General features: G+C 31.9%; 1 protein-coding gene across 2 annotated transcripts in view; it reads left to right on the plus strand.

Moving 5' to 3' along the window:
- ADCY2 (adenylate cyclase 2) overlaps positions 1–12,392 on the plus strand; it is a 596,450-nt gene that overhangs the window by 477,417 nt on the left and 106,641 nt on the right. For both annotated transcript variants that reach the window (XM_051969830.1, XM_051969831.1), the window contains exon 15: positions 3,885–3,969. In XM_051969830.1, the coding sequence (XP_051825790.1) occupies positions 3,885–3,969 (85 nt within the window). The remainder of the gene's footprint in view (positions 1–3,884; positions 3,970–12,392) is intronic.

Consider the following 12,392-nt stretch of genomic DNA (forward strand, 5'->3'; position numbering starts at 1 on the left):
TTATCCTCCACAGGGACTGTGATTGGGCAGCTAATTACAGAATATTCTCTTCTTATAACTAGAAAAAAAAATGCCCTGAGTGGCAATAAAAGTTGATTTTCATTGTTTTTCCAGACCTTCTTAATTCAAAGGAGATAAAAATAAACCCCCTTTCCCTCTAAAAATGATTTTAATCCTGAATTAAGCAGATTGTCATAAAAATTAGCACAGATATGACAGCCAAAGAACTTTCAAGTCTGCAAACTTGTATCTTAAGTATTAAAAAACCAGGGAGGGAAGCGAGGGGAGAAATTGCTTCTTAAATGAGTTGGCTTCCAAAGGAGGAAAAAGGGATACTCAACTATCTTCCCTTAAGAAATATGTGTCTTATTAATATTGCTATTTTTAGCCCATTCATGGACCTTGCTCTCTGTTTATTTCCTGTCAGCAAATTATCTACTTTATTTTTCTTAGGGTCATCTGTTAGTAGTTATCAGACTGAAAATAAGCAGAAAGAGGCAGATGGGGGGAAGTATGTCCTAGTCTTTAAACAGCCCTTATTTATGCATAGATCAATCCAGCTGAATTTTAAAACTATAGCATCAAAAATGACTAAATAAAGAATATGTTTTGCTTCTAACATGACAAAAAAAATTTTGCTTTTCTGTAAATTTTTTCAATCTTATATGAATTTTTAAAATAGCTTCACATCTAGCATGTCATCAAAATTGATTAATTTACATGGACATCTTGGTATACCTAATGAACCCCAACCTGTCATCTTTAAAACAGACAAGATTAATGGTTCTGATGAATGGCTTTAGAACTACTATCACTATGTCACAAAGTATTTGTGGTGGTATTGTTTTTTTTTTTTTAAACAGGATGACCATTCCTTTCATTTGAACAAGAATGCAATATGTCCTGCATATTCTGTTACTATCAGATTCATTTGATAAATGTAATGAGTGTTTGACCTGACTGAATATCATGTCCTTAGTAATGGATTGTGTCCTTTTTATATTTTTCTTTTCTTGTTGATGATTTTGTTTGTTTCATGTCACATTTAGTTTCTTTTCCTGATATATGGTTCCCCCTTTCCTACCCAGTGGTAAGATATAAAAATATCTTAAAATAAAGGGGAAGGGGAAAGCATTTCAACAAAACTAACCAACACATTGACCATGTCTGACAGTATATGTAATATATAACACTTATGGCCACTCTAGTTCTGTGATAAAGGTGTATTTTCTCAACTTTTCTCTTAAATAAAATTTGGTCATTATAATTAGTTTTGAAATTCTTTTAAAATATATGTTACCATTATATTTAAGTTTGTTTGTTTGTTTCCCCCTGGATCTACTCACTTCATTCTAATAGAAGGAAATAAAATCCATTCATATCTATTCTAGTTATGCTTCTTGAAGTTATTCATTATTTTCTATAGCAAGATATCATTCTATATTATTCATGTACCATATTATTAAAAATCCTTACCCACATGAGGGGAATTCTACAATTCCTCCTATTCAATTCTTTGCTATCACAAGAAGTGTTTCCATGATTATTTTGGTATACATTGGAACTTTTTTCTGGTTTTAGTGCTCTTATTATCTATGCCTAGAAAAGGGTGCCTGGGTCAAAACTTATGAATCTGTTTAAAAAATACTCTTAAAAAGATTCTTTTCTAGATTAGTGAGTATCTGGAAGGACAAACAACAAGCATTATTTGGCATACTATCATCCAGCATATAAATATAGTATGGCAAATTAAAGTTTATCAAAAACTTTATGTCTAGTATTTTATTCTCACAATAACATTGAAATTAACCCCATTTACAGATGAGAAAACTAAGGGAGGTTAAATGACTTTTCCAATGTCACACTACTAATAAACATCTGAAGGAGGATTCAAACCCCAAACTTCTTGACTTTATTCAACACTATCTACTATGCCACCTAGCTTCCTCAATGAAGCAATGTGTTTAAGCCATTTCTACTTGATGAGGCAGACACAGCGTATCCCTTATCAGCCCCACAACTGAAATGAACAACTTTGTAAACAAGAATGTAAACATTAAAACTTTCCATCATAAGTGTCAGCAACCCTCTATCAAATTGTTTAATTACATCTTTCTTATCAAAAATATATTGGTGATGGACTCAGATATTTTCTGGAATGTTAACTAACATGTCTGTATTTGATCACCACATTGAATGATCATTCATCAAATAAGTTTTTATTGCTTAAAATATACAGGGCATAATGGAAAATCCTTGGTATATAATTACAAAAAATTATAGAACTCATGCCTTCAAGATGGCTATAATCTCTTTCGAGAGAAAGGGAAAGAAAAGGATAAGTAAATATACAAAACAAGTAGGAAATAATGAGGGGGGAGCACTAAGTACTTCCTTCCAATAAAAGTCTTGTATAGGACATAGCCCTTGAATTGAACTTTGAAGGAAGTTAAGGATTCTGAGTGAAGAGGAATACACTTTAGTCATAAGAGACAATTTGTTCAAATGGAATGTTGCATACAATAAACAGTAAAGAAGCCAGTTTGGGGGAGATGCTATGAAGAAAATCTGTAAAGTCTGGTTAGAGTCATATAATGAATAGCTATAAATGCCAGAGGAGCTTGTATGTTATCCTAGAAGCAATAAGAATGTATTCTTCTATTATCTTCAGTAAGAAATAGCATCTGTGGAGAGGTAAGACATGGGAAAGTTAGAACAAAGTAACAATTCCCTTAATTTTTATGTCAATATTTTGAGAAATCTTAACTTCATCTTTATAATACTCTCTTTGTGGATGCAGATCAAAATGTCTTCCATACTTCAGTAAAGGGCAGTTGATCCTTCTGCAGCTGTTTTGGCTGATCCAGTATTCATTTGATGTCAAATTACTATCCATACTCAAAGCCCTTCCTGCTTGGTGAAATTTTCCTGAACTTAATATTCCTTAAGTAGAGTTTTATACCTATGCTTATACCTATGCCTATACCATATAAAGATATTTCAATGAAATTTTAGTAAAGAAGCTACATTTAAGAACATAATAAACGATATGAGCCCAGCTCCAAACACTAATCTATATCTTTATTGGGAAGGGGAGGAGAAGGAATAAACATTTATATAGCACCTATCATGTGACAGACATCACAAAATAGTTTACAAATATAGAACATATCTTCAATTTTCAGAATCCAAGGTCCTATAAATTTCTTCTTTTTACTTGGTTTTGTGAAAATTTTTATGCTGGCCAGTGGAAGTAGTTTAATCTTTTAGAGTTTCCTGGATCCAAGATACTCCAATGGAAGGCTAGGACTGGAAGCACTTCTGTGCTTTATATCTGATAGAAGAAGGATAAGCAGACTCCAGGGAAGTAGGAGGATCATAAAACAAAGTCTTCAAAGCAGTGGTTTCTTTAAGAAGCAGTGTTAGCAACATCATCTTCCCTAGTCATAACAATAAGGGCTCTTTTATAAAAGACTAACGAGACATGAATGGGAGAAGAGATAGTACCAGTTATTAAATAATGATTTCTAAGTCACATATTCATACATAGAGAATATCTCCATGATTGTACTACCATTTACAAGAAAATATTTGAGTCATATCAACTTGCATCATTCAGAAACAAATTGTAGTAATATAGAGTCACTTGATCTCAAAATGTCTCCTCTCAATTTGTTTTCACACACACACACACACATACACACACACACACACAATAGATTTAAGGACTGGACTAAAAGCAAATAAACTATTTACTTAATGTATAATCTTAAAGGGCATTTAGATTAGCTATTAATAGAAAAAAATATTTGGTGTAGGTTTTATAAGTAAACTTGGAAGCATATTATCTCTATATTAACCTGACTTTTTGTTGTTGTTGTTAGAACATCTATTCTTGGAATTTCCTTTGGAGCTGCATTTCTCGTGCTTTCCTTCATCCTTTTCATCTGTTTTGCTGGACAGATTCTGGTAGGTATTCATTGGTTTTAACATATCTAAAAAACAATATAATGAAAAAAGAAAGACAGGGAAGGGGAAGAGGGGAAGGCAGGAGGAAGGAAGAAGAGGAAGAAGGAAAGAAGGAAGGAAGGAGGGAGAGAGGGAAGAAAGTAGGCCAAGCCTCTTTTTTTAACTGATTAGAATAATGTCATTTGCTAGGAATAAATTATCTGTTCAGAAGATATAGTCAAGAAAAAAGTAAATACCAGTCACTAAAAATTTTTAAAGAAAGTTTTTTTTTAATCATGTAAGGATCAACCTAGGTAATATAAAATTATGTCAATTTTTATATTCATTTATGATTTTCCTCTGAAATTATTTGAAGGAAATTTCAATAGTTAATAATGATCTGTGACTGATCTAATAGATAGGTGATGGGAAAATAAAGAGAAATAGAATATACTGATATTTCTAAATATGTGATATTGAAAATTTTTGCTTATTAAAATATTCTAAAATAGTAATCATTTCATTTAAGTGAATAATCCCAAACTTACAAGTTTTAGTCTAATTCATTATGTAAATAAATATTATGCCTAGTATATGTAAAATTCTGTTCATTCATGATTTAGTGAAGTTAACCAGACATAAAATGTTCATAAAGATATTTACCTCATTCATGTGTTATATTGAATAAAAGAGGAAATCAATATCATTATCTACTTATTCATATACCTGTGAAATTTGCTTTGTGTGAATGATATTCCTTGCTTCTTTCCCACTTTGATTTCAAAACTGCTTTTGAAAAGCAAAATATTTATCTCATTCATTGGTGAGACCTTTTTCAGCATGACCTACTTCTTCTATCACATTGTAAGATTTGTACAAATGTCAATTTCCATAAAAATAGTTTTCTTTAGTGATCGTTGGTTAAAGCTCCCTTATGTGTCTTTGTGTGGTAATATCATTTTGGATTGTTCAGGGCACAAACCATTACTTTAATCTATATCGTTACTATAATTCATAATAATATTTTATTTTTCTTTCATGAGTATGTATCATGCTCTGAAGAGAGTTGTCAAATCAAAAGAGTTGAAATAGATCATTTATATGGTCATTTATAGATCTGAAATTCTATGATATTATCAATAATTCTCAGATATATAACCTGAGGGCTGTGGATTGTCCATCTTTTGTTTTTGTTTTACAAAATAAGCATTAGAAAATTCTTACAAAGGAGAATGTTAAATGATATCATAATGGGCATTACAATATCTTGGGCATTTTTCATTCATTTGTACATGACAAGCACTTATTAAATATCTATTCTGTGCCAATCCCTTGCCTAGTTGCTAGAGATGAAAAGACAAAAAATGTCTTATTTCTTGGATCTGGACTCACCTGCTGTTGGATATTATAGCATCTAGGACTCTTGTTGCATGCCTGCGTGCCTCAACTACTTCATATGGTTTGCAAATTGTTCTAGAAATGAACTGTGCCTTCTAAATCATCCAAAATACCATCCAACCTAAGAAGTGAGTCAAATAAAGTACTAGGATGGGGTTGTTCTAGAAAAATTAGTAAGATTACATAGTTGTTCTTTCAGTAACCCTACTCCAACTTAATGTGCTCCATTTAAAACCCCATTTAAAAAAAAAGAAAAGAAAGGAAATAGTAGGTGTTTTTGAATGATAAAGAATCACATATCTTCCTTGGACTGATTTACATGAAGCAACTTTGACAAGTTATCAGAGAAGGCACTCATCACAAACCATATATACTCTCAATTCCATTTAATAGGAATTTTTTAAGAAGTCAAATTAATCTGTTTTTAAGTTTTCCTTGACAACCAATTATAGTGCTTTATGGTTTATTTAAAATTATTAGATTATTTTACTTTAGTATATTATAGGCATGGATCCTTAAGATAATTTCTCTTTTCCTTTCCATTGTCTTTGATCAAGTATGTCAAGAAAAACATAGAAAAAATAATAATTACTCTTTGCTGCAACTTTTCTGATTTGGAAAACTTGTTTCATTTTTCTTCAAGTTTGCATATATATAAATGTTATATATATATATATATATATATATATATGCAGTTACTTACTTAAGTGTATACATAAATGTATATATACATGTAGTATGTGTGTACACACACTCAAATATGCATTCTGCTTTGCCACAGAATCTCTAATTTATTTTCTCCACAATATTTTGGGTATTGTTTCATAATATTTATTCATGATGGCTCTTAATCCTTCTAGTCATTTCCTAACACTCTAGCATTTAAAAAAACTGAACAAGGAAGGCATACCATAGTGGTTAGATCACCAAACCTGAGTCAGGAAGACCTGATTTCAAATCCTTCCTCAGATTCTAGCTCTATGACCCTGGTAAGGTCATTTAATTCCTCTCAGCCTAAATTTTTTTCATCTCTGTAAGGATATTTAATAATAGCACCTGTGTCACAATGAGAATCAAATTAAATAATGTATGTAAAGAGCTTTGTAAATTTTAGCTATTATTATCAAGAAATAATATTCCAAGAGTACAGATGATAGAATATTTACTTCCTCCCCAAGTGAAAACCAGGACTTGTACAAGATTCACAAGACAAAATTGGAAATGATTTATTGGAGTGCAGGATCTTTCCAGCTTTGAAATCACTTGAAATTAATTCATTAAATCTCTATCTAGTGTTCAAATTTAATCCTTACATTTCTTAAAGTGGGGGGAGGGGGCGGGGAATACAGGCTTTCATGTTGTACAATTTGTTCTAAGAATAAGCATCATACCCTATTCAAAGCATTTCATTATTTGTTTTAATATGTCCAAACCAAGTATAGATTTTATTCAAAATGTCAAAAAGATTATGCATGTTATACCACCAAAAATCAATGTGGGTGATTATTTTTTATTAATGTGCTGCAAATATACATCACAGCACAAAGGAAATATTGCACATCCTAAATACCAAATTGTCTCCTTTGTGGTTTACTAAATATATGAGGGTTTTCTTATTGTTAACATTGTTATTTACAAATTAGAGTTGTGCCCTACCTAGCTGCCTGAAATATATGCCTTAGATTCACCCTGTTCTGAATCAATATTTTATTATGGTGAGATATTAAATTTCTAAAGTGGCTCTGTTTTAGATCTAAGAACACAAGTATTTAATAAACTTTCTTTATAGCACTTATTGAAAGGGAAATTAAAGTACAGTTTTGTTTTGATCTTTTAAAGATAGATTTGAAGTTGTACTCCCAGGCCAATGTCATCATCACACATCTTCTTTCCCAGTATTTGATTATAGAGAATCAGAGTTTAAGTGTCAAGAAATATTTTAAATGTTATATTGTATACCATCCTTATTTTAAAAAATGAAGAAATTGAGACCCAGAGAGGTCTGTTGACTTGCCCAAAGTCACACAAATAAAAAAGCAACAAAGCCAAAATTTAAACTCAGTACCTTTGATTCCAATCAAGATCTTTTACCACTTTACCACTTTATTGTAGGGTACAAAATCATTGGAGTGGACTAAAGCCCTTTATTCATTTAAAATTCCATTTGAACTATAAAGAGAAAAGAAAATAAATATTGGCAAAGTAGGAAAACATTTTTTTATTTTATGAGAAGATTCAGTCCAGTTAAAAAAAATCAAATAAATATTATTAAAAATGAATGGACAAATAGAAAATTATTTATTAAGACCTACAATGTCCTGATCACTGCAGATAAAATAGAAAAGGGAATTCCTGTCCTTAAGGGATTTATAATCTAATCAGCAAAATAATAGCTAGAGGGAAGAGAGGACTGGAAAAGGGATTTTTTTTTCTAGAATCATAAGAATAAAAGGAACCTTTGAGGGAAAGAGGGGGCTATAATGAGGCAGGGCAGATGGCAAGATGTCCAGAAAGGAATAAATAGATGTGAAGTATGCTTTGAAGGCTGGCTAGAAATGATGAGTGAATTTTCTTCCATTAATCAAAAGAACTTAGCCCAAATCACAATGCATAAATATGCCCAAAGCATAGTGTCTAGAGGTCTGGTCAGGAGAGTGCCATTGCAGAGGGAGAGAGTTGAAATAAGATAAGGCAGATGACCATGTTTTCTGGGGGTGATGAGTGATCAAAAATGACTCATGTTGTTGGAAGAGGGAGACCCGAGAGATAGAAACCAAAAAAGAGAGACAGAGACAGAGAGAGTCAGACTCAGGAGTTAAGACTCAGGAAAATATGGGTTCAAATCCTACTTCTAAAAGACTGGCTCTGTGATCTTGGGCAAATAAAAATCTTTAAAACTTATAAGTTAGAGATCAAGTGCCAAGCTGCACTAGTTGAAGAAGTTTTCTCCAAACAAGTTCTGTACATTAGTGAAATTGCATATTTAGGTCCCATTTACACAAGCACATAGGAGTTGTCTTGCCTACCACTCCATCTTGCTATCTGCCCCGATTCATTATCTCTTTCTCCTTTTCCATTGCCCTCTCTCTTCTCCTTTCTCTCTCTCCCCCTTCCAACTTCTCTCTCCCCCCCTCTCTCTCCCTCTCACTTCCTTCCTCCTTTTCTCTCCTATCTCCCTCTCTCTCTCTTTCTCACTCTCTCTCTCTGTCTCTCTGTCTCTGTCTTTCTCCCTCCCTCTCTCTCTCTGGCTTTCTCTGTGTCTCTCTCTCTGTGTTTCTGTCTCTCTCTGTATCTCTTTTTCTTTCTCTCTCTTTCTCTTTCTGTCTCTGTCTCTGTCTCTCTCCCCCCATCTCTCCACATATATGCAAACATATGTTACATGATATATAAGTATACACATATACATTTTGCTACATATGTTTGTACATGCATATTCCTATTATACTGAATTTTTCACCTAATGCCAGGGTTTGTAAGTGCTTCATATTATTTATATTAAAATCCTCTTTTTTCCTTTAAACACAACTCAATCAAACCTGACTTCTCCTTTCTCTGATCTCTTATATTTCCTGCCTATCCAAGACAAGTTAGGCTATGCTTGTGTTTATAAGTCTTCTCTCCCCAAATAAATCATAAGGTTCTTAGGGCCAGGGGCTATATAGTATACTTTCTTTGGATCTCCTTCAGTATATAATACAATACTAACTCAAATCCTTGATGCATTGGGTATTAGTTAAATTTGATACTTTTTAAAGTTGTTGTACCTTCCTCACTTCTGCCCCTTAGAATTCCTAATGACTTTCAAGGAACAGCTCAACTGTTACTTACTATGAAGCATTTCATAAACATTTCCATAGATGTTCCTTCCCGAAAAAATATGTATTAGTACATTTATTGTGTGTGTGTGTATGCAATATACACAAACTCATATAGAGACTTACTTTCTCTTGTGAAAGAGTATAAACTACTTGAAAGCAAGAACTATTTCCATTTTTGTTTTTGTTTCCCAAGCACCTATATTCTTGGCATTCATTGTCCATACTTAATAACTACACAATGTTTGCACAGTCTTCTAAATGATAAATTAGGTTTCTATGTCTTCCATTTTAACATCTGACACTGACAGCAAGGATTTCTCAGGGCTTGACTGAATTTTTGTTTTAATGGAGAATTCAAATTGTCTATGACATAATTTAAGGCAAGAATAAATAAAGCTGGCAGACCAGAGGAAAAATATAAGAGCATTAACAAAAGAGGTTGAAATTCCTCCAAAGAAGGAAGTATTCATTACCTATTTATAAATTCTCCTGGAGTTCAACAATTTGCATAAATTGGCCAAAACTGCTTGTCTTTAGATTTTTTTTTCATCTGGAACTCTTCTTACCTGCAATTTTAAAATAGTTCTTGTTGTTTGGAGTCTTGCCATTAATACAATCAATCATCCTTACTTATATCAGCACTTTGCTTTAAAAAAAAAAAAAAGAAAAATAAGGAAGCCTCTCTTCTTTAACCTATTCATTATAGTTTTGTCAAATATGTTTTCTTTTTGTTAACATTTCAGTAACAACAAGAATTCACATTTGTACAGGGTTTTTTTTTTTGTTTTGTTTTGTTTTGTTTTATTGTTTATATGATGAATTCTTAAAATTCAGTCCAAGAGTCTCTAAGTGTCCTAAGATGCTTTCAAGGAGTTAATGAAGTCACATCTATTTACATACCAATATTAATATGTTATTTGCCTATTAAAATGCCCCTTCCCTTTCCAAGTACATATCGCTCTGAGGCCAAATTTTTTGTGAACTTCAATAAAACAACAGATTGAAACATTGAAAGCAGAAGCAGACATAAGAATCCAGTTTTCTATTAGGCTGAAAATTAAAGAGATATGTAAAAATATGTTAAATAATACTTCTCATTAATTTTCATTTGTTTTGAAAAATAGTCTTTTTCAAAAAAATATGTTAACATGTAATGACATAATTTTTACAAATAATGAATCATTTAAAATTATCTCAACTTCTAAGTATATGTGTATATACACAAATATAATATGTGTTTGTGTATATATATATACATATATATATATACACAAACACATAACTCTTGATGGTCTTTAATAATTCTTAAGAGTTTTGTTCTTTCCATTTATATTATTACATTTATTTTCTCTAATGTTTTTCTAGTTCTTTATATCTCACTCTACATCAGTCTTACATCAGTCTACATACAGATCTTCCCATGCTTCTCCATATGCTTCATACACATCCTTTCTTTCATATCAATAATATTCTCTTTCGTTTCTATACCATGATTGGCTAATCATTAAATAATCATTGGGTGCTTATATTTTTTCCAATTATTTGCTACCACAAAAAGTGCTTTTTTATGTAAATGGAACCCTTCATCATTTGATCCTTTTTCAGAATACAGGATTCTAGTTCAAGGGAAATTGATATTTTAATTATTTTATTAGCATAATTCCATTTGGAAGGGTTGTACTAAAACACATCTACATCATGTTAATCTACATATATTAATAAATCTACTTATCTGCAGCCCTCTCAATATTAACTACTATCATTCATGATCTTTGTTGTGTACTGAATAAGAAAGTTAAGAATTTTTATTCTCTTCATTTCTTGAAATATGCACAAGGGTCCTCCTTTTCTTATCAGCAAATTTCCTGGACCTTTCAGAGTATTATTTCCATAATGCACAAATAATTTTGTCCTTTTTGCCTTCATCAGTGAATTTGTGTTTCTCAAGTGTTTTGTTGGTTATATAACTTTGAACATTTGGTGCACTAAACAAATATCTAATAACAATAACCTTGAAGAAATATTGGATCAATTTCTGGCATAGTAATCAAGAAACTTCCCCTCCTGCCCCTCCAACTCTCACCCAGGTACTTTTCCAAGACTGCAGTTCTTGTTTGCTTTTTAATTTTGTGAACAATCATCATGATAATAGTGTTGTTGTTTTGTTTTGTTTTTTCTAATTTAGAAATGTCTTTTCTTCCCGGGATACTTGAAGTTACAATCCTAGAGAGTCCAAGTATCTCAATGAGTCAAGTCAATTGCCAGAATCTGACGTCAACTGCTTTGTTATTAAAATCAGGTGCAAGGTGGATGCTATCAGTTGCTAGGATTTAGGACGCAAAATTCCTCTCTTGAAAACTATAGAGAATTTAGAGATTATAAACCAACAATCTCATTATGATTTGCAAGTGCATTAAACATACTATGTCACTTGTTCCTCATAACACCCCTGTGAGTTAAGCATTATTTTTATACTAATTTTATAAATGAGAAAACTGAGGCTGTGAGAGGTTAAATGATTTTCCCAAACTCACACAGCTAGTAAGTATCTGAAGAAGTATCTGAACTCATCATCTTGATTTCAACTCAGTACTAATTCACTAAACTACCTACCTGCTAGCTACTCGCAAATCATGGAGATCAGAAAAATACACTTAGACCTCAAAGAATATCTAAGTCCACCTCATATATTTTACAGATGAAAAAAAATGAGGCTCAAGGATACTTACTTAACATCACACAAATAGTAAATGTCATAGTAGAAATCAAACCAAAGTCCTCTTACTCCAAAACCAAATCTTTTTCCACCAAATCATGAAACCTATAGAATTGTTAATAATATAGTGACTATAAGGAAATTTTGCCCTCTTGTCATATGAAAGAACTGGTCTAATATTTCTCTCCTTAGGAATTGAACACTCTAATATAAGGTGCGTTGAGGAAGACTGTCATTATTACCACTGTTTGTGGCTCTCTTTCTCAAAGCCACCACTAAAGGAGTTAATTTCCATTCTTAATGTGGCATGACATTGCTGTTGGCGCCTTTCATGTTGTTATATATTAAAAATAAATTACAATTATTTTTCTAGAGAAAGATAGTACCTCATGCAATTCCTGCATTCTGATTCTCCTCTCATTTTTTTTTAATATTTTATGGTGTTCAAGTATACTTTATCTTCTTGACATTTGCATGATGGGAGGGATAATGACATTTGCTATAAAAAATAA

Source organism: Antechinus flavipes, chromosome 1 (assembly GCF_016432865.1).
Source record: "Antechinus flavipes isolate AdamAnt ecotype Samford, QLD, Australia chromosome 1, AdamAnt_v2, whole genome shotgun sequence".
Lineage (NCBI taxonomy): Eukaryota > Metazoa > Chordata > Mammalia > Dasyuromorphia > Dasyuridae > Antechinus > Antechinus flavipes.